Source organism: Carassius gibelio, chromosome B25, assembly GCF_023724105.1.
Source record: "Carassius gibelio isolate Cgi1373 ecotype wild population from Czech Republic chromosome B25, carGib1.2-hapl.c, whole genome shotgun sequence".
Classification (NCBI taxonomy): domain Eukaryota; kingdom Metazoa; phylum Chordata; class Actinopteri; order Cypriniformes; family Cyprinidae; genus Carassius; species Carassius gibelio.
In genome coordinates, this window is record NC_068420.1 from 21,842,880 (window position 1) to 21,866,393 (window position 23,514).

The 23,514-nt window shown below is 40.4% G+C and overlaps 1 protein-coding gene across 1 annotated transcript in view; it reads right to left on the reverse strand.

Moving 5' to 3' along the window:
• The window catches only part of LOC128014374 (growth arrest-specific protein 2-like), a 35,050-nt gene that overhangs the window by 1,903 nt on the left and 9,633 nt on the right, over positions 1 to 23,514 (reverse strand). The window contains exons 4-7 of the mRNA XM_052597954.1: positions 10,032 to 10,173; positions 4,751 to 4,814; positions 4,286 to 4,514; positions 4,048 to 4,155 (exon numbers count right to left, since the gene is read on the reverse strand). Of these exons, the coding sequence (XP_052453914.1) occupies positions 4,048 to 4,155; positions 4,286 to 4,514; positions 4,751 to 4,814; positions 10,032 to 10,173 (543 nt within the window). The remainder of the gene's footprint in view (positions 1 to 4,047; positions 4,156 to 4,285; positions 4,515 to 4,750; positions 4,815 to 10,031; positions 10,174 to 23,514) is intronic.

A 23,514-nucleotide genomic window follows, 5' to 3' on the forward strand; every position in this document is an offset into this window, starting at 1 on the left:
CACATAATAATAGTCAATCACAGTCCCAATAAAAAGTGGCAGTGGAGTAATTCAGCTGTGATTCATCCCTCTATTACAGCCTCTGTCCCAGCGGCCTTGAGCAGGCTGCTGAAGAATCTTTCATAAAGGGTGAGAAATGACGAAATATCACTCTGATAACACACTGTAACCCTCTCCTGGGTGAACAAGCCGTAGCCTACAGACACATGCGCTCAAAAACAGATCCGTGAGGACAGGGAAAATGAAAGAACATTAAACGATAAACAACAACAGAGAAATCTCTTACTGTGAGCTGCAGCTCATATTAACCCTGCGGGGGAATGATATTAAAGATTCATAAGGCTCTTAGCAGGCTGACGGAGGGACATTCACAGGTCAGCCTCTCCAGATGGGCGTCTGTGTGCCCCTCAGGCCCCGGAGTCACAAATATATCAGCAATCAGACTCTACAAGTCACCGCAGGACCCCTTTATGAACACACCAGACACACGTATGTTATATCAAGCAGCTCAGGTCTGTGATGTTGAAGGTTACCTCTCTAAATAGGGAACACACACACAATTCATTTCTTTCAGGAGCACCAAAGTTCAACGGACCAAACGACACACACTGAAGCACAGTCTATTTGAGTGAGAACCAAATGAAAACACGGCTTTCTGATGACTGTCTACTGAAACCATCTGGGGAATCTGAAGGTCCTTCACAGACAAACACAAAAGCAATGTGTCCTTGAGACAAATTCATTCGCTCGTTTCACTGGAAAACGAACAAGAGGAAGCAGATTTGCTCGACTTGGCCTCGGTTGCTGAGCAACACGTTTTAAGGATTCATTCTTTCAAAAAATACACTAAGAAAAGGATTTCAGTCATTTAAGTCATACATGTATAGAGCAGAAAAACTGAATCTCTGTTTATTCAAATAAACGTTTGGTAACCAATTACATTTCTCTACAGTAGACGCATTGTCACATGGTTTAAAATAAATAAATGGTATTGTTGATACACGACGGCTGTGATTCTGAACTGGTCCAGATTTGACACAAGACATAAAGATCAACCAAACAATGCAGAATAACAAAAACAGCAGAAGAGTGTTTGGTCTGTTCAATATCAATGTCTCTTGAATTTTTCATGCGCTCAGCAGCCAATTATTCAAAAACACACTGCGGTTGGCACACCCTTTTTTACTTTGGTTTTGTTCATTGTTTTTGAGAAAAGGGGTGTCATGTAACTTGCACATGTAGATGTCTGCCTAATTTGATTAAAAAAAGTTAGTTTAATTGTCTTTCTCCAAGGAGCTTTTTTGAATTTGTGAAGTCTTTGGTATGTGTGCAGAAATCATCTGTGTTAGCTTCCCTCTATAGAGGGCAGCAGTGATGCAGCATGCTTCATTTCTCAGCCAGAGAGCAATTAAAACCAGCACTGACTAATGTGATTCTCCTCAGGCGAATGAATTAACATCAGCTGCAGTGGTTTAACATGATGAATCGCTGCAGTCAGAGTTTTAAATGAAAGCCGAGCTCTGACATCTAAACTTGAAAAAGACGGGGAATATTAATTGTGTAATTATGAGGTCTAGACAGCTAAAGTTGATCGAATCAAATGACTGAGTTCATGGAGAGAGAGAGTGAAAGCGAGAGCATATTTAATTTGGCTACTATGAATGTCAAACAGTGGACAGGACAATTCTGTGCCATGTCATCAATGTCATCTCAAATAAAGACTGAAACATCCTAAACATTTACTCAGGCCATCCAAGATGCAGATGCGTTTGTTTCTACATTAGACTTGGGGAAATGTAGCATTTTTTGGGGGGGGTTCTTATTGCGTGAGAACACTCATTAAACACTGTTTCTAATGAGCTACGAATGCTGTGATCACTCAAGAGAGCTGTTATCAGTTATTACTCCACAGCTCAGGGTAATAAAACACAACTGATGCAGATACACGGTGAGGACTACTCCGATCTAAAGCATCTTTTAGTCATGGGTTGCCTGGTAACAGGTTTCCATGGTGAGCAGGCCCATCTCACTAATCAGTCTCTGTCAGTTAGTGTCAGTCCGTGCTGTTATGGGATGCCCCACAGCAGTGTTTGTGAGCATGTTTAACACAGTAATGAACGTGATCACACAGCATAGATAATAAAGTTTCTCCTGCATATCTAGAAATCATGTACAGGGATCATAGGTGCTGCCTTGACACACAGTTAGCAGCACTGTGTGCAAAATTAAGGCATGCATTTAGCAACATGTTAACTTATCTCAAATCAATTGTGAGGGGCACTATTTTTGTGGTGTGCATATTTGTTGCCTATGAAGAGTGTTTCAGATGAGTCCCGTAAGGTGCTGTTTAATTTATAAATCACTGTAGGCTGGTGTTAGCATTATACAATCATTCTTGCATATACTGTATCCTGTGAAACAAATTTTTTTATTTATTTAATTTCATTATATTACTACCAAATATACTACTACTACTAACAATAGAATATTGAACATTAAAATTGTTTTTAAAAGTGTTGGCTAAGTCTTTTAACTTAGCAACATGCTAACATGCTACATAAATATCCAACCCAGGCTCACTGGAAATTAAGAATGCATCAATACCGATACCGATACCGATACTGGTATAAGTATCTGCTGGATGAAATGAAACGAGAAAACAGAACAAAGAGAGTAGAATTTCATTATTCGAGATTATGGATGTCTAAAAATTACATGTATGTAATTAATATAATGTTGAACATTCAATATTCACAAATGTATACCTGATTGATGCAAAGTACGCAGAGTGAATTGAGTGCGCGGCGACATGGATGAGCAAACTTGTCGAGATGAATATCTCTTTCTCACAGACATGACTGGAAAGATTGGCATTTGTTTGGATATGTCAAATGCAGGTAAGTTAGACAAGTAACATAAATTACTTGACAGTAAGTAGAGAGAAAGAGAGAGAGAGCACTTCGGTTGCATAACCATGATTGCTGTTTGCTGACTTAGCACACAAATCATTTGGATTAAAAGTAAATTGTAAATATAAAACAATTTATAGGGGCATTCACTACAAACAACTTTTATGTTACACATCAAGCTTACACAACTTTATTTAAAGCTAAAGTGAAACAGCAGCCTGTACATGTATCTCTCATTCTGCACCAATAATAATATATGCGCACACTTCGCATGTTTTGCTTGTTGATGTTAACTGCATTATACTGTATGGGTCGCTTTATGAGTTGAATTTAAGTTGCAGCACATTTCAGATGATAAAAAAACGCAATGTTTCAGAAAATATGTTCATAGTTGTTACAAGATTTATGTATAATATTCCCTTCACTGTTACAGGAAACAGTACCGAGCCACTTCTTTAATGCACTATTAAATTTAAGACGGAATACAGCAATAATACTAACACTGAAAGTAAACTTGTAAACTTGTACAATACATTTGAATACAATTAAAAATAAAAAAACTGAAGTAAATATCTATTTGCTATGAACTAAGCCAACTAACATTATTCACACTCTTTTGGTTTCTGTGCCCACTGCCCAGTATTTTTTTTTTATTACAAAAGCAATGTAAATACAGGTATCGGTACACTGTATCGGCAAGTAACAAAAGAAAAGTATCGGTATCGGCCACATTCTGCAAAAGAGGTATCTGTGGGTATAAATGGTTACACAATGATATTTCATTGCTTGTAGTTTCATGGCAGTTTAAAAGTGAAAAAACAAAATGTCCAGTGACTGCGGTTAAAAACAGTGAATTGCACAGTTAAATACAGTATTACTACATTGTTTGTTGTACATGTTGTACAATCACTGCATTTTAGCTTCCTTTTATGAGCTCTGTGGTGGAAAACTCGTAATTCACCAGATTCACACCTGAGCTGCTCCAAATGGCAAGGGCAGTTCTCGATCAGGTGCGCTACTGAGCAAGTTTACTATGTCAGAAAAGATATTAAATGCATGTAGAGGAACCTTTTTTGAGATATGTAGGCAGAGTTGTTAATATGGCATCTACCTTGAATATGGTTTGTTTTATACTCACTCTAATGAAAAGCATTTTTTCTCCAACACGGTAACGGCCTTGTGATTGTCGCTCTATGCAGAACTTATTTGGGCACTTACAGGGTGGATCTTCAGAAATGTGCTTTACCTGGAACACACGTTACATGCTCAGTTAAAACATTACATTCTCATTGTAAAGGAAATAAACATCTGTCAATCTAAAATTTACAGAGTTACCGATAACAAGAGTGATGTGTGAGAAAGGAAATGTTACGTACAGCTGCATCCAGCAGCTTGCCGGTGCTTTTTTTGCTGGAGTTGGTCTTGTTGAATGGAGAGATGGATGGAGAGATGGTTGGAGAGATGGATGGAGAGATGGTTGGAGAAACAGATGGAGATTGAGAACTGGAAGTGGGAGGTACAGGTGAGAGCGGAGGTTCAGGTGTCTTCTCTTCCTGTTCGATCTCTTTCTCCAGCTTTATAAGTCCAGGTGGCTCGACCTTATACCTGGCACAACAGTGACCGTTCACAACAAGATGCTGATTTAAAATGAACACTTATAATTTATAAGTTATAACTTATAATTTATAAGAACACTTATAATATAATTAGATTATAATTAGATCATAGAAAACACTGTGATCACAACATTGAAACAAGGCATTCTCTGTGAAGTTGCTTTACAATATGCATTGCAAAAAGCGCTATACAAATAAACTTGAATTGAATTGAATAGAATGTACCTGGATGCTATTCTTCCCAGCTCCAGCAGACATAGACAAACCTCTCTTGGCTGTTTGTGTAAAACTAGAAGAACATAAATATAAACCCATCAGACACAGCACAGCTACTGCATCCTGTGCTGACATACTGTACCAATAATACAACTACTGAGAAACATCCATGTGGTTGAAGGATGAAACCAAGAGCCCACGGAATGAGAGAGATGATGAAATACTAATTCTCTGACAGCTAATGTTCCTTCAGCGTGTTTTTAGCTAACAACACATGCTTCTCATGTGGGATTGTGGAGCACACAAACTACATTGCCCATTATCCAGTGGGTTTAGTGATGACAACACAACACAACACACCATGCATGAAATCTGTAATCTCCACATCAAACCACAGAACATCCCACCTGAACATAACGCATCCTCGTTTTCATTTACCTATTTCTAAAGAGGGAAAAGGAAGAAAAGATGAATAAAGGATTTAGTGTTTTTTTTTTTCAATTGTAGTTTGGTTGAACAGCACATATTTGACCACATCTCACACCGTTCACACATGTGCTAGTTTTTTTTTGGTGGACAGAACAGATAAACAAGCACAACACAACACACTCTTGATACATCTCCTATTTCACTGATTTGCATTTCAAATCTCATGGGTATCCAAGCAGATTTTTCTGAACATTTAAATGAAAGTCATGTTAGGACAGCTCTTCTGGCTTGAGTTACTGACAAACACATCTACATACAACACATTTTACCACAAACACACACACATGCAGCTTCTATTGTGTGTAACTCCAGTGGGAGAGAAACAGTTCTTTCTGCACTGCCCTGATGTCCTCCCTAGACAACCCAATCCTGTCTTTCTCTCGTTCTTTCTGTAGTTTCAGCAAACTTGTTATTCTCTCCAGCTGTCTTGGATATGTGTTGAAAGCAAAGCATAAAGAAGCAGAAGCTGCATAACAATCTACCTGGAGTCTTTGAGTTGAGTGGGTACGCCTGGATCTGACACATGACAGAGAGAAGTCCCGTCCTCTTACACACCATAAAGCTGGAGAAGAAGAGGCCTTTCTTTCACCAGAATAGTTTGTGTCTAGAATACTACAATTCTTCGAAATGCAGGGAAAGAACAAAAGCCAAAGACACAGTTCTCCATTTAACTGACCCTTTCCAATTTCAGTCCATAATCCTCTAAAGTTTCATTATATTTCTGCATAATGGAGTTTTATGTACAGTGAAACAAATTAATCATCATCCAAACATATTAGAAGCATTGCCATGTGACCTTCCAGAAATGTCCTTCAACTGTATTGTCTATGAACCCTTTGTTCGTCATTATTTTCTGAAATATACAGTACAGACCAAAAGTTTGGACACACCTTCTCATTCAAAGAGTTTTCTTTATTTTCATGACTATGAAAATTGTAGATTCACACTGAAAAAAAAACTTAAACAAAAAGATATGTGGCCATTATTATTATTATTATTATTATTATTTTTTTGGCTCAAACACAATTTATATATATATATATATATATATATATATATATATATATATATATATATATATATATATATATATATATATATATATATATATATATATATATATATATATATAAAAAATTAATAACTAACCGGACATACTGAAAGGCTTTTTTCTCTGTTCTGACTGGGAGGTGCTATATGATCCAGATATTGACAGGCATAATGAAATCAGTTCTGCTTAAGTCAAATTCAGTTTAAGGCTGGGTCAGAAAAAGCTTAATCAGAAAAAGGAGATAATCTCTTTTTTTTTTGGACACAATTAAAAAATTTAACTAATATAACACCTAAAATGATAAGTATGCAAATTGTAAATAAAGAAGAGACATTGGCAAATGAGCTTTAGTGGTTAGGGTTATAAACTTTTATTGTGCGTTTGATGTTAATTTTCATGACTGTAGCAATGTTTTGGGGGCTATTAGGATTGACGATTCTGTTTCTAAACCTTAAGTGAGTTTAATTATTTTAAGGTTGTTAAAGAACTTGATATTAAAAAGTCAACTGGGTCAACTCAAAGTCAATTTTCTATAATCGTTTTGCTTTCATCTTGAAAACCTTTGCTGAGGAAATAGCCCCTGCATGGGCGGACATTTTTCAGTGGTCTATTGATTTACATATTATTCCTGATATTTGAAAAAAAAAAAAAAGTAATTATACCTGTCCCAAAAAGACCTGGGGCCATATTCAAAGAGAATCTTAATGCAAAAAGGAGTGACAAAATTCTAAGAAAATTCTAAGAAATGTGGGCGTTTACTCTTAAATTTAAAGAAAAAATCCTAGTAAAGAAAAAAGTAATTCAGAAAGCATCTTAACCCTTAAAGGGGGGGTGAAATGCTCGTTTTCACTCAATATCCTGTTAATCTTGAGTACCTATAGAGTAGTACTGCATCCTTCATAACTCCAAAAAGTCTTTATTTTTATTATATTCATAAGAGAAAGATAGTCTGTACTGATTTTTCCCGGAAAAACACGACCAGCTGGAGGCGTGACGTGTGGGCGGAGCTAAAGAATAATGAGCGCGAGTATGCTTTTGCGTTGAGAGCGTTTGGAAGGTGACATTACCGTGAGGAAAAACCCATCATCCAAAACAAACCATTGCTAACAGTCAGATTCAGCCGTTTATTTATGATATTTAAGATCCCGAGGCTGAAACTGAACGAGAGCAGCAGCAGCAACGACTCGCTCTGAGCGGGGCTCGAACCCGGGTCTCCGATGGGAGGCGGACGCACTAACAAGGAGGCAGAGATATTTGAAGCAGTTTTACTCAGCGCCTGCGGTTCCAACACACGATCGTGACCCTTTTTTGTTGCGACTGCATTATCCTTAAGCAATAAACGATGTGCAAATCCGTCGTCAAACTGGGCCTTGTTTGTAAAACAAGCATCTTCGAAATGCAGGGAACAAACACAAACACTTGCACACCTCCGTTGATGCTCTGTAAAAATAAACTCCATCCACTGGTCCCTTAATGCTGTTTTTTTTGGTAATCTGTGCAGGGTTGTCTTGCCATGGCAACCAAAAACACACTTCTTTTGTGACTTTTCGCTCTCGCTCTGATCAGTGAAGTCTGTTGTGCTCTCAGTGCTCTGCTATACGGGAGCGCGCGTTCTTCCGGCAGAAGTGCCTCAGGACCCATATAAGGAAATTCCGCTCCATCTAACGTCACACAGAGCCATACTCGAAAAAAACTTTCCGAAACTTGTGACAAACCGGAGGGAGTATTTTTGGAACAAAAATACTCCTTCAAACATACAACTTAATTTTTGAAACTTTGTCCATGTTTAGCATGGGAATCCAACTCTTTAACAGTGTAAATAACTCAGTATGCATGAAATAGCATTTCACCCCCCTTTTAAAAGACCTCTTAAGGTCAAACTTGTTTGGCGCACAGACGAGGACTTTTAAGAGGCTTAAGAGTTTCTTTAGGGGAGGAGAAAATGTCAGAAAGATGAAGAGGCAGAAGAAATGTGTTGCAGACAATGGATGACAGTGAGTTAATAAGACGCTATAGATTAGATCGTGCAGCGATCATGTTTGTGACTGATCTTATTAGAGATGTGCTAACATCTCCGACACAGCGCAGAAATGCCATAGTGCCAGAAATTAAAGTAATCACTACATTACGATATTTGGCAACTGGGAAAATGCAACAGTGATGATTTGGGTCTGTCACAACCTTCTGTAAGCAGAGTGATCACACAATTACAGCACTTTCAGAACATCTTATTGTGTCGCAGTTCATTTCGTTTCCACTGGACATTCCCACCTTGCAAGCTCAAAAAACTGCATTTATGAATATAGCAGGCTTATAGGTGCGCACAAACAGGGGGAATGAACCATTAATAGTTTGTGCTATACGCTCACATGTCTGCTTGTCCCATGGCCGAATTTTCCTTTAAGGATGGACTTGTGTTCATCCACTAACTGGGCTAACAGTAAACACTGTTCCTCTGTCCAGTTTGGCTTTCTCGCTCTTCTTGGTTTTGATTCCATGTTTGATACATTAAAACCAACATTCAAACCGCCACTTAAATAGGACAGCAATCACTGTAATTGGAAAGAGTGGAACAATTTTTATCATTCTAAGCCAATCAAATACCTTATAGGAAATTAAAAGCATGGTAAATTAAAAAAGGATTTATATACACACATGTAATGTGTTTGTGTATGTGTGTGTATGTGTGTGTGTGTGTGTGTGTGTGTGTGTGTGTGTGTGTGTGTGTGTGTGTGTGTGTGTGAGAGAGAGAGAGAGAGAGAGAGAGGACAGTCAAATAGGAAAAATTATGCATGTAAATTTAAAGTGAAGGATTAGAATAGACCCTACACTTAAAATCACTCTTTTGTTCCTCCTTGGACAACCAACCAATCACAGTCTTATAAAGATTGTGTCATACATAGCAACGGGGTCAACCGCGCCTCCTCACTAAGATGAAAGTTTTTGTCTTTTCCTTACTCAGAATTGCTCTCAGATCCATCCCGAATTGCTCTTAAGCTAAGACTCCCACGTAAAAGTTTTTAAGCTAAATTAAGAGTTTTCTGAGACAATTCTTAGAATCTTTATGAATACGGGCCCAGGTCCTTAAGAGAAGCCTAGCCTATTATCGCCCAGTCGCCTTAACCTGCATAGTGATGATTTGTTTGGAGGATTATGGTGAGGAAGCTTAAAGAAAAGTTTAAGGACATCTCGATCCATATCAAATTAATAGGGTCACTTTCACTGATGATACTACCCTTACTGTGGTGTATCATGTTTCAATGTATCCAAGGTTTATACCAGGCTGTTCTTTCTTGATTTGAGCTCTTCTTTTAATACCATGCAGCCAAACCTTGATCTCCAAGCTAAATAGTATAGCTGTTAACCCATAAATGTAGCATCAGTGTGTTTCATGCATTTCTTACTTATAGGACTTGAGTCAAAATCAAGCAGACTCTCTCTGAGTATAGGTCTATTAGTAGTGGTGTCCCCCAGGGGTTTGTATGCTCACCACTCTTATTTACACTGTAAAAAAATGAATACAAGAGTCCCCATCCTGGGAATATTGTTGTAAAACTCTCAAACAATACTGCCATTCTTGGTCTACTCTATAAGGATGAGGACATTCAATATAAATCAGGCAACTCCTCTCACTGAGCAACAAATGATAAAATGTGAATAAAAGACAATGGCAAAATATACTCTATATACTGTACTATTCTTCTAACTCTTTGTTGCTGTGTAAGAGTTGGATTTGTTTAAAAGTCTTACCAAGCCCATCTGATTCAAACAGGCAGGTGTCGTCCACGCCCACCTCTCGACACCATGACAGGAAGTTGGCTGTGTTGTCCCTGGCAAAAAAGGAACCAGATGCAGCACTGGCTCGGCAGGGAATCCTGCGGCTGGGGATCGACTGAAAGAGAGAATTTGCCTGTGTTACTCAGTGCAAGATATTTGCATTTAAAATGTCTCACATGCAAGAGGAATGTTCCTGAACAGAAGGGTGGCCAATTCTAAACACTCCAAACATTCAAAGGCCAAGAACATCAAGGAATAGTTCACCAAAAATGTTTAATTCAGACATCTTTTAGTTACCCTCATGTCGGTCCTATACTGTAAGACTTCTGTTCATCTTTGGAAAACAAATGAAGCAAGCATGTTTCAGCAAAAACATGCTGAAACATGCTTCCATGTTTACCATGTTTATATGTGGATAAAAGCATAAAAATCCATTCATCATAAAATGAATGTGTATCTATAAGTTTTGAATTAAACATCTTTATTGATATGGATTAATGTACTGAACTAACCATTTAATGCAAGTATGGAATCTTGCATTGCTAGAAGCCAACAAAATGCAAATGTCAATTGTTCGTGTAACAGGCCAACTAGTAAGAGCTGTAAGGGTTAACCTCACTTCAACAATCTCATGAGATGCACTAATTACTGATGCTAGAGGCTGTGGTCTTTAGCATCCTTGTTGGTGCGGCCACCTCCCATGCTGGAAATACTGCTCTGAGCAAACATGGCGAGCAGAACTGTAGGGGTTACTTTGGCGCTGTGACCTGGGTGGGAATGAGGTTTGTGAAACGAAGGCTGTGTGAGTAAACCTCACTCCCCTGATTTCAAGAGACACATTAGCGACTGATGTTAGAGGCAGAGATCATTTGTACACCCGCCTCCTGGAAATGCTGGTTATATTCCCACTCAGACCGAGTGAGGCAGGGTTAGGCTCGCATCTGTGTTTGCGTATTAATTCATCTAACCTTTCAAAATTAAGTTAGCTGTCTTGCTAGACAGTCAACATAGCTAACTTCTAAGATATTTTAATTAAATGGAACCTGTTAATTGAAGCACAAGATTCAATTCACAGGTGGTTCCAGTAGAGTTTACCATAAGCACTTTGCTAAGCTAATGACTCAGTTAAATTAATAAGCATAATAAAAATATAACTTTTGTTAACAATGGGCAGTTTGCTATTACTGACAATTAGTTCTGGTAAAACTGGCTATACTTGGCAATCATGTTGTTCAAATCTTGTGTGTACATATCATTTTGGAAATTACATCCATCCATTCTCTGATCTGATTCCATTTTTAACACACTAATTATTTGAAATGCTGTCTATCTCTTGAAGCAGAGCTCCAGATCGTGTTCAGTATTAAATGCATAGAAAATATGTTCAAATTTTAAGACAAAACCACATGTTGTATGTATGTCGGTAAAGTTGAATGAATTAATTATTTTTATTTTTTTTACTTGACCAAATAAATTAGTACAGAATGTAACTGGCCATGGATTTAGGGGTTTTAGAGACGTTTTTGAAATTCCCTTTTTCATCTTTCCCCCTCCATTTCCTTTCTCACTCAGTTTTCCCTACAGTTTAGTGCTGTTCTCCTTCAAGAGCTGTGTTGAATGCTTTGGGAATGCCCCAGGCGAGATCCGGTACTGAAGCATGTGTGAAATCAGTCTAATAAAGAAGCGAGACGTCACGAGCCAAGTGAAGTGAGCAACCAGGAAGCATAAAGGTGCATCTGGCACAAGCACATTTTAGCTTCTGCTCTTCAGCGAGCGCGTAAGTGTTTGTGTTGCATAAGCACTTCAGTCAGTCAGTATTTCTCTGTAAGAAAGCGAGACAATGCCCAAGTGTAAAACCAAATCTGATGTGGAGAGCAGGCAGCGTTTCAAGTCCTGGGTCCTCCCTGCCCACACTATCTCTCGGGTGAGGATACACATGATCTGTCGTCTGTTTGGTAGCAGAGCACTCAAGGGCAGCCCTCGAGGGGGGCTGTCGCTGAGGCACAGCAGCTGTTATTGTGAGAATTGTAAGTGGATTTAGTGGAGGGATCCGCCCCGCGGTTTCTTCCCCACCGGAGAGAAACCACGAGCACACAACCAGACTACAAGCCCACACCGTGGAACTGTGACAGCAACATCTCTCTGGTTGCAAGGTGAACACCTTCTTCACTTCAGACTGGTCCAGCTGGGGCTCAACACTTCACTGTGCAACTGGCTGTTGGACTTTATGACTGGAAGACCTCAGGTGGTACCGAGAACAACACATCCAGCACCATCACACTGAACACTGGGGCCCCCCAAGGATGTGTGCTGAGCCCCCTCCTCTACACTGCGCTGATCCACAACTGCACACCATCACTCAACTCCAGCCTCTTCATTAAGTTTGCAGGTCTCATTAGCTTTAGAGATGAGACCAACTACAGGAGCGAGGTGAGCTGCCTGGCCGTGTGGTGCAGTGACAACAATCTCTCTCTGAATGTGGAGAAGACGAAGGAGATTGTTGTTGACTCCAGGATAGCACACACTCCTCTGTATGCTCCTCTGACCATCAACGGTGTGACTGTGGAGACAGTAAGCATCACCAAGTTCCTGGGTGTGCACATCACATAGGACCTCTCCTGGACTGAAAAAACAGCAGCACTGGCCAAGAAATCACAGAATCATCTCTTCTTCCTCCGCAAATTGAGGAGAGCCGGAGCCCCACTCCTCATCATGTACACCTTCTACAGAGGCATCATCTAGAGCTTTCTAATGAGCTGCATCATTGTGTGGTATGCACTTGCAACGCCTCCTGTCGGAAGACTCTACAACTCATAGTGAGAGCAGCGGAGAAGATCATTGGTGTCCCCTCCCTCTAGTACCTTTACGAAACCTGTCTCACCCGCAAAGCTCTCTTCATTGCAGGTGATCCCACACCCGCGTCACACAGCTTCTTCAGTCTGCTGACATCAGGGAGGAGACTGTGGAGTCTCTAGGTCAGGACCAGCACTTGGGGTCACTTAATCTACAGTGATATTGTTGACTTGATTGCAAATAAATGCACAGACACTATTTAAACTGAACAGAGATGACATCACTGGATTCAATGATGAACTGCCATTAACTGTCACCCCCCAGATCCCACATCCTTCCACTCCCTCCCCACTAACATTAACATATGATGACATGCACCAGTCACTTTGTGCAGCATTGCTCTGCTCACTACCTCATTCAGCACAGAACTGACATCATTGTACTACCTCTTTAGACAGTTTAAATAAAAGAACTGCTCTTTGAGCCTTTTGTCACTTAAAACAGACTGTTTGTTCACTTCACTGGTTTGCACTCTATCTGCCATGTGCCTTGCACTGCTTTATTTAACTTTATTTGTATTTTTATTATTTTTTACATTATTGTAAAGTTGTATGTTATATTTGATATTTTATCTAGATTTTTAGGCTCTACTGTTTGTGTTATCTGTATGCACCACGGGTCTGAGAGTAACGCAATTTCAATTGTATGTACCGTATATCTGGAAGAATTGACAATAAAGCATACTTGACTTGACTTGAGAGAGAGACAGGCGTTTAATCTATCTTCCTCCAATGAGGTTGATGTGATGAGCATCGACATCGAGGAGACTCGCCACCACAGTCCCTCACATATGAGGAGCTAGTGGAGGTTGTGACTCGTGCTGTAGCCAAGCTAAACATCAATTGGCCAGCCATGAAATAGGACACTTGTCCCAAAAGCAGACTGGATGAGCGCTTCCTTAAAGCCAGACTGCTACCTTCACGCCATGGTCTTTAATTTTCCCCCGATCTCCATGACCAGGTGTCGATATTGTGGGAGAAACCCTACTCAGACGCACCATTGATGGTCAGAGGAACGTGCTGAGTGTATGCACTCCTGAAGCCAACAACAATCTCCTTCATCTTCTCCACGTTCAGAGAGAAATTGTTGTCACTGCACCATCCGGCCAGGCGGCTCACCTCACTCCTGTAGGTTGTCTTGTCTTTGTTGCTAATGAGACCCACCACAGTCATGTCGTCTGCAAACTTAATGAAGAGGTTGGAGTTGTGTAACGGTGTGCAGTCGTGGGTCAGCAGAGTGAAGAGAAGGGGGCTCAGCACACATCCTTGGGGGGCCCCAGTGTTCAGTGTGATGGTGCTGGATGTGTTGCTGCCGACCCGTACTGCCTGAGATCTACCATTCAGAAAGTCCAACAGCCAGCTGGACCAGTTTGTAAATGAGCTGTTGAGGGATGATTGTGTTGAATGCTGAACTGAAGTCTGTGAACAGCATTCTGACATATGAGTCCTTTTTGTCTGCTGAGTGCTGAGTGGACGTTAGTGGCGATGGCATCATGGGTTGACCGGTTGGACCGATATGCAAACTGGAAGGGGTCCAGGGAGGGGGGGATGGGGGGAGGGCAGACTTGATGTAGTGCATGACTAGCCATCAACGCTCTTCATGAGGATGCGAGTAAGTGCAACATACTATATACACAAGGCAACCCCCTCAGTGGAGTACATCAGCCAACATATGTAGCCATTTTACACAAAGTACAGCAGTCATGCTCGCAGAGTTTGAAATAATATATTGTTACAGGGTGGCCTGAAACATTTGTGCAATATTAAGACATTTTAAATGAAACTATAATAAAAAAAAAAAATAATAATTAAATTAAGCATGCAGTCTATTGAAGTCGTATTACTGTTTGAGAGTTTGGTAAGCATTGCCACTTTTATATACAGCACAGTATATATATTTGTTGACAAAATAATTATTAAATTAAATAATTTAAAATTAAATAAAACATATGTTTTGATGTTCTAAAATTTATAAATAGTAGAAATTTAATAAAAATGAATAAAAACTACATAGATCTGATCATGTTTAAGTGGAAGTACCATAATCGACAAATGGATAAGTTGAGCCATGTGCCATCTGAAGCTGGAGAAAATTATACAAACAATAAGAGGGTCTTTTAGGACATTTTATAATATCTAGCAGCCTTTCCTAAATGTTATTGTTGAAATGGAAGCAGACAACATGGAATGTAAAGGAAAGAATGGGAACTTGTATGTATGTTTACTTCGTTCTATTTATTTTTTTATTTATGGAAATTCGATTATGTACAATGTCTTTATGTCTGGTGTTTGGGGGATGGGGTGTTCAGAGTATTCAGGGTAAAGAATGGGAGTATTTTATTAAGAAATTCAAACAATAAACACTGTTACCCCATGGTTAAGTGACCAAAACCAATGACAATGGTATGCGACCCATGACTTTTTGTGCTATACAAAGATTTGTGATCACAGACACATATTTCGATAATCAGCAATCCAAGAATGGCTAGACCTGGATAAGACCCAACCTGAACTACTCCAATCTGGTGTCCAGTGCATTGTTGACGCCGTGATGGACCTGCTCAATGCTTGCTGAACAGCCAAAGCAGTCACTGAGGAATGGAAATTAGATGTGATCATCACGCTCCCCCAAAAAAGCAATCCCTCCAGTTGCAATAATTGGCAGAGCATTACCCTTCTATTGGTACCTGGAAAGGTATTTTTCATTGTCCTTCTAAACCACCTCTGAAGAGCTGTTGATGCCTGCCTTAGATCAACAAGTGGGATTTCAAAGTGAATGATTCTGCATAAAGTGACTGAACAATCGCAGGAATACATTTATACCTGAACTTTATAAACTTTGTCAAGGTATTTGACTCAGTCCACCGAGAAACGCTATTGAAGATATCCCAGGCTTACAGAATTTCATCATGATTTGTTGACAACTTTCACAACCTTTACCAATGCTCTCACTGCTGTGTACACATGAAAGAAGGGGTAACTGATTTCTTTACAAACAAAACTGGCTATGTTATTCCTTCTTGTCATCGACTTTAATGCCCGCCACTCCATCGACTGCCAACACTGGCATACCTTGAACAGTTAGCAACCTCTTCCTTTCCAGACTGCTGGAATCTTCTTAGGCCAACCATGGTTAATCAAACATCATACAGTGCTGTCCTTGCAAAGTGGCAAGATCCTGAATTGGGGCTACTTCCCATCTTGTACTTTCCAGATCCATTAAAAGCCCGGTTAAACAAAAATCTGTGAACATTTCTGAATGCTGCTCCCACTTCAGTAGTGTGTTGTGCTCTAAGCAGGCATCTTAACTGCCTGGGATGGTGCAATCATTCTCATACTGAGTGTACCAGTGCCCAGAGGAAAGATTTACCTACTGACCATCCCAGAGCAGAAGGCCATGGAGAAGAAAATACAGAAAGTCCTTCTGCAAGGATATATCCAACCAACCACCTCCCCTGCTGCTTTCAGATTTTCCTGTGGCCAAAAATATGGAGGCTTGTGGCCCTGCATCAATTACCATGCTCTCACCAAAATCACCATCAAATTCTGATATCCCTTCCTCTTGTCCCTGCAGCTCTAGAACAACTTCGCAGCACAAAAGACCAGTCAGACCTCTGCAGTGCCTACAGTTCAAAAGGAGATGAATATAAGACCGCTTCTGTACATCAAGTTGGAGAAAAGTCAGTTCAAGTGGTATTCAAATCTAATTTCTTGGCTACAACATCAGTCAACAAGTCTCTGTCCTGGTCTCCAACAGCCACAGAGGCTTTTGAGAAGCTGAAGCTGCCCTTTTGCACAGCACTGCTATTAGTCCATCCTCCCCCTGACAAACCCTTCACCGTCGAAGTGGATGCATCCACCACATAGCAGTGCTCTCCCAGCAGCAGGAAATGTAGCAAAAACTCTGTCCATGCACTCTCTTCTCCCAAATCCAGCCAATCCAGTGGAAATAATGAATGAATGAATTAATGAATGAAGCATTTATATAGTGCTGTATTGTGTATTGCTGTACACCAAAAGTGCTTTAAAATTATATGGGTGGATCTCACCTAGCCAGTGTGCAGCATCCAACTGGATGATGCGACTGCAGCCAAAGCACAATGTTGCCAGTGCACTCACCACACACCAGCTATATGTGAAAAGGAGTGAGAGATCGAGCCAATTCAGTGGATGGGTATTACTGTTTAGGAGGGAATTTGGCCAGGACACTGGGGTTACACCCCTAGGCCAGTATCCCTAAAGAATTTTTGTGCAAAAAGTGGCTCCTAGCGGCCAAATTCTAAGAAAATTCTCAGAGTCATGACGTTTTCTTAGAATTGCCCCTAAAAGTGACACGAAAATCCCAGTTAATATAAAAGCTATTCCTCAAGATTCCTAGCGCTTAAAAGGGCTCCTAAGGCGAGATCTGCTAAGAGCAGGGAAGAGGACTTTTACTGGCTTAGGAGTTCCCCTAAGCAGCTGCCCAAAATGGCCAACAGAGGAGGCAGGAGAGATGTCCTGCAAACACTGGATGACAGGGAATTATTGAGACGCTACAGATAGGATCGTGCAGGAATCATGTTTGTGGTGGATCTCCTTAGAGATGCAATTACTTCACCAACTGGGCCAGCAACAAACCTTGCTCCTCAGTCCAGTTCGGCTTGCGATTCCTTTTTTTCTCCATTTTCTGTGTTTGTAGGATATTTGTTAACAAGCCTTCATAAATAGACCAGCCAGCAATCACAGACATTGATAAAAGCTGAGCCGTGTTACCCTCGTTAAGACCACACTGAGTTGTAACGTTGTAATTTCTACTTCATTAAGGACAGCCCTTTGAGATAGGCCATCTTGTTTTCAATGGGGTCCATATGGGAGTGAAAGTACAAAATATGCCAGCTAGGATATTAATATGATCAAATAAGACACTAATCATTATTTGAACAGGGTGTAACGAGCTTAAGTTTTCACATATTTTAGATTCTAATGTTAGGCTATAACCCCTACAGCTTACTATTCATTTTCCAGATATTTTCTTGAATGTGAAACATTATTTACAATTACAGTCTGCATAAGATTAGAGTGTATAATTATGTTTATTGATTTGAGGGTAAATCCTTTGCTCATTATCACCAAAAGTTCATTTTCATCAAACTTGTAGGATCAACCAATCACGGCTTTTGAAATGATGACTCATACCTAGCAACGGGGTCAACCACATCTCCTCACTAAGATAGGATTTTCCATCCATTCCTTGCTCAGAGTCACTGAAAATGTTCTGGAATCACTTCTAAGCTAAAACTCCTAGCAAGGAATTTTTAGGTTAAGTTAGGAGCTCTCTGAGAGGATTCTCAAAATCTTTAGGGATACGGGCCTACTCTTTACGAGAAGTGCCATGGGATTTTTAATGAATACAGAAAGTCAGGACCACAGTTTAATTTCTCATTTGAAGGTTGCTGTTTTTTACAGTGTAGTGTTCCTATCACTATAATGGGGCATTAGGACTCATACATACCATAGGGTGAGCACCCACTGCTGGTCTCACTAACACCTCTTCCAACAGCTACCTAGTTTTCTCAGGAGGTCTCCCATCCAGGCACTGACCAGGCTCAAGCCTGCTTAGCTTCAATGGCCAACTAGTCTGCTTGATGATATGGTTGTTGAAAGTCCAGTGTTTCCAAGAATGTTCCACTCATTCACCACTCTCTCCTCATGGTCTTCAAAATGTTCCCAGATCACAAAGTCTCAGTCTAATACAAGCTTCACATTATTCAGTAGACATTGGTCACCCTAGGGCCAGTCAAACCTTCCCTCTATTATGAATTTTTTCTGGTGGGTGAACATAGCAAGAGACATCAGACGGATTGTGAGAGGTCAACTACCATCAGGCAAGCTCCATCCTCTGTTCATTCCAAAGTGCCCTCAACCATGTCTTCCATTACTTCAGCCTTCCGGAAGACATTGTCTCTAACTACAGTCCACAATTTACTTCCAGAGTTTGGAAAGCTTTCTTCAAGCTCCTTGATTTCACTGTGACTTTATCCTCAGGTTATTGCAGTTGAATTGGCAGGTGGAGTGGAAGGTCCAAGAGATCGGTCACTACCTCTGAACCTTCTGCCATCGCCACCAGAACAACTGTAGTCAGTACATTTCCTGCAACAAGTATGTGCAGTACTCCCTACATCAACAGAGCACTAGTCTGACCCCATTTCAGTGTGTACTTACCAACCCAAGCTGCTCCCGTAGTCTGGGAAACCATCTGTGGACTACTGGTTCTGGGAAAGCTTGAGGGTCTGGTACTCAGCTCATCACCATCTACAGGGAGCCATTCAGTGTCAGAGGGGTCATGCTAATATCTGGAAGACCTCAAAGCCATCCTATCAACCCAGTCAGAAGGTATGGCTCTCAATGCATCAGCCATGCGAGAAGCTGAGTCCCTGATTCATCTACCAATTTGAGATTGAGAGTCAGATTAACCCCATCACCTTTAAATGGAAGTTGATCAGCACTACAGAAATCATCCTGTTTTTCAAATCACCACAGTGGTCTTCTGAAGTATTTGGAAAACAGAAAAATATGGCCAAGAAGAGAGATCCCGGATTCCAGAAATGACATCCTCAACCCTGAACTACTTATCTTCTTCCATGAGATAAATTTTGATGGTCAAGGGCAGCCAACTCAACGTATATTATAGTAACTTAAATACTAAAATAAAACTGAACATAAGGCCACACAAATATTATTTTATATTTAGACTATTTGCTCTGAAAATAATAATAATGGTTACACTTTATTTTGCTAGTGCTGATAGTAAATTCTACTAACCATAGGTAACTTTGCAACTACAAGTCAACTAATTCTCATTAATTTGCAACTACTTGTTGGTTGTTTGTAGGTTTAAGGTTAGTAGAGGAAGTTTCTTATTGTCAGTATGTTGTCTATTGTGGACCCACCAAAATAAAGTGTTAGAAGATAATAAGTAGACAAATTACTTATACTGTTTATAGACATTGAATATTATTATATATGGACATTGAAAATAAAGTGTTACAAACATTGATATCAGTGATATTTAATAACACTGATTGTAATTGGGTTCAAATCTTCACTATGACTAAGGAACCCGCTGTCACACACCGTAGAGGAATGAGAGCAGCAGACAAAGACATCTTATTCAAAATAGAGTTAACTGAGACTACATACAGCACATATCACAACTAATAACCAACAAATGATAGAACAGAAAAAGGATTAAAAGTACAAACATGGTAAATTAGAGAACTAAGGAGGAATAGTTGGCCAATGATTGACTAATCAGAAACCATGGAAACTAATGAGAGCTCATAACAGACAAGACCTTTAACAAAACTGAACATAATTGTGACATTAGCTCCCCCCTCAGAAGGTGTGACTTCACATCAAACAGTAGATGACATAAAGAAAGAAACGAGGGTGGAGGATTAGGTGGAGGGTGTTGTGCTGGTGAAGGACTGGAGCCTGGAGAATTTAGGAGGCCACCACCATGGTGGAGTAGATAGTGGGAGGAACCAGGGAGGAGCTTCGGCTGAAGGACTGGGTGACACCCAGAGGCCGATCCATGGAGGCGGAACCAGGGTACATGGAGGAACCAGTGGAGCAGAGAGATCAACAGACCAGGCCAACATCAAAGGCCTGGAAGCCCAAGGTGGAGCGGCTGGCTCGCATGCCTGAGGCAAAGCCGGGGATTTGGCTGACCAGGGCGACCATGGATCAAGCAAGGACGACGAGGAAACCAGAGGGAGGAGCCTGGTGAAGCAGGAGGTGTGGAGGATAAAGATGAAGCCGGAGACCCGTAAGTCTGTGGCAGAAGCTGAGCAATGACTGACCAAGTTTTGTCTGGATGAACAAGGGAGCCTGGAGGAGTCCTTGGGCAGACGGGCCTCGGTGGAGCCAAAGGAATGTAGAGCCGGTGCGAAGCCGGCAGGCTGACAGGCCGAGGTGGAGACATGGGCCTGGAGAGCTGAAGTGCAGTCGCGGACTCAGCGCAATCCCGAGCTGGTGGAAGGGAAGCCCGAGGCGAAGCTGATAAGCCGCAAGGAACTAGCGGCAGAGGCAGAGCCGAAAATCTGGACGATACCAGTAGGGTCGACGATCCAGGGGACTGGTCAAAACCAGTGGAGGAGATGAGACCAGGAAATCTGATAGGGACATTGGAGGAGGAAGATCTCCAGATGGGACTGGAGCCTCTAACAATCTGGACGGGACCGGCGAAAAAGGCATAGGTTTGAGGGTGGGAATTGGCTCCTAGCGGCCAAATTCTAAGAAAATTCTCAGAGTCATGACGTTTTCTTAGAATTGCCCCTAAAAGTGACACGAAAATCCCAGTTAATATAAAAGCTATTATTAAAGAGGCTGGGAATTGGATCTGCGGACCACATGCGGTTCATGTCCACTTCTGGCTTTAAGGTGGACTGATCAGCATGCTGCGTCTCCTTGTCTTCAGTGGGCTCTGGCTCTGGTTCCTGTATGAGCCCTGTTGGTGTCTCGGGCTCGCTGACTGTGAGAGGCCACCGTTGTGGAGCATCCAGCCCAGATACTCCAGCCACGTTCGGCTTTCAGGTCTGAGGGGAAGGCGTAATGCCGGTGAGTCCATACCTTCCATTTGTTTCGATGGGGTTGGTTAATCTGTCACACACCGTTGAGGAATGAGAACAGCAGACGAAGACTTCTTATTTAAAATAGACTTTACTGAGACTACATACAGCACATATCAAAACTAATATCCGACAAAAGATAGAACAGAAACAGGACTATTAGTACACACATGGTAAATGAGTGAACTAAGGAGGAATAGCTGGACAAGGATTAACTAATCAGAAACCATGGAAACTAATGAGAGCTCATAACAGACAAGACAAGAACTTTAACTAAACTGAACATAATTGTGACACCTGCTATTGAATCAGATACATTTGATAATCTGCATAGTTGTTCATCTTCAATGCAAGTGGAATGTACAGTTCAGACAAAACATCAGTCTGCTGAAATTATGACCTCAGTCGTGCACTAGATATTTTTATTTTATCATTTAAATGCAAAGCCCATTGTTTATAGTTTACAGTTAGATTTCTGACATTAGTTGTCTTCATGTATTTATTGTCGAAGGCAATGCATTTGTACAAAACGTTCTGCTTTGAAGAGTGTAACAGTGCTGCTGTGCATGGTACTAATTTAAACCTTTTAGAGATGATTAAACCATGATACTTGTTAGCAGTAGGTTAATATAAATTGTTAGCTAAAATAGAAGAAAGAAAATCTAGATAAATATTCAATCTCAATATAAGGCTAGTCATTTTATGACTAGTTGACCATCCTGACCCAATGATATTTTGGGAACTGCTCAAATTATCTTTATATTGGACAAGTTTTCTCAAACTGTAAAGTTTTTGCTGTAGCTCCCATTTCAGAAGTAACTCAAGTGATCTGATTTTATTAATGGAACAATAGGTGTGCTGAGCTTCATGAGATATGCTATGTATGGTAGCATTGTGACTTGCCATCTCGTGAATTCAATTATGCTCGAGGGTGATTACATGTGAACTGAACTTTTGCACATTAGCATAATATTAGCACTCCTGCATTTCCACAGCAGTAACATGAATTAATTCAGCACAGCTGCCAAAACTTGTGCATGTTTTCAAACTAAGGTTACAGAATACTGCAATATATTGGTTTCAGGTGCTGGTATTGAATGCATTTTTAGTCTCTCTCTCACACAAAGACTTTTGTCTGGAGTCAGGGCCGATTGCCATCCCCTGCCAAACCTCGGCATTGTGGGACGATGAACTTTGGAAAATCACTGAGCTTTCTCATTTTAACAGAGCAGCCTAATGAAAGCTGTGACTTGTTAAGTGTTCAAAAACTCCTCCGGCTGGGAAAACCATTAAGATCAGGAGATTTTTTTGATGGTAAATTAAGAAAATATTTCTGCTTGTCTTGGCCAAGAACCACCTCTTACAGATACTCAAAATGGGGCTTTCTGCTCGTTCCCACTCTAACAGAGTCCCTGAAGGAATTACACAGTAGAATTCATGGCCCATAGTTTTCGCAATTGGCATATCAAAGCAATCATGAAATGTAGACCTGCATGGTACTATATGCACTGAATATTGCCAAGTTAGTTAGAGGAGAGTAGGGTAAGATCAGTTAGTGCATTTAATATGCATTTAATCTGACCAAGTACTTGAACAATGTAGTATAAACATGCCTGTAACTGAGATGTGTGCATTAATAATAATAAAAATCATTTTAACTGTAAACATATTTTGCTTGTCAAAATGGAAGGTCATTTTTTTTGGTAACACTTTATTTCGATTCTACAAACAGCATAAGTAACTTGTCAACCAGCAATCATTAGATTGTTGGTAGACTGTCTGCTTAATATCCTCTAACACTTTATTTTGATGGGTCCACAACATACAACATACTATGAGAAACTTTGCAAGTATATTTCAACTTGTTCTACTAACCCTAACCCTAAGAGTTAGTAGACATGTATTGGCAAATTAATGAGAATTATTTGACATTTAGTTTCAAAGTTACTTATAGTTAGTAGAATGTCTAAAGTGGACTAACAAAATAAAGAATAA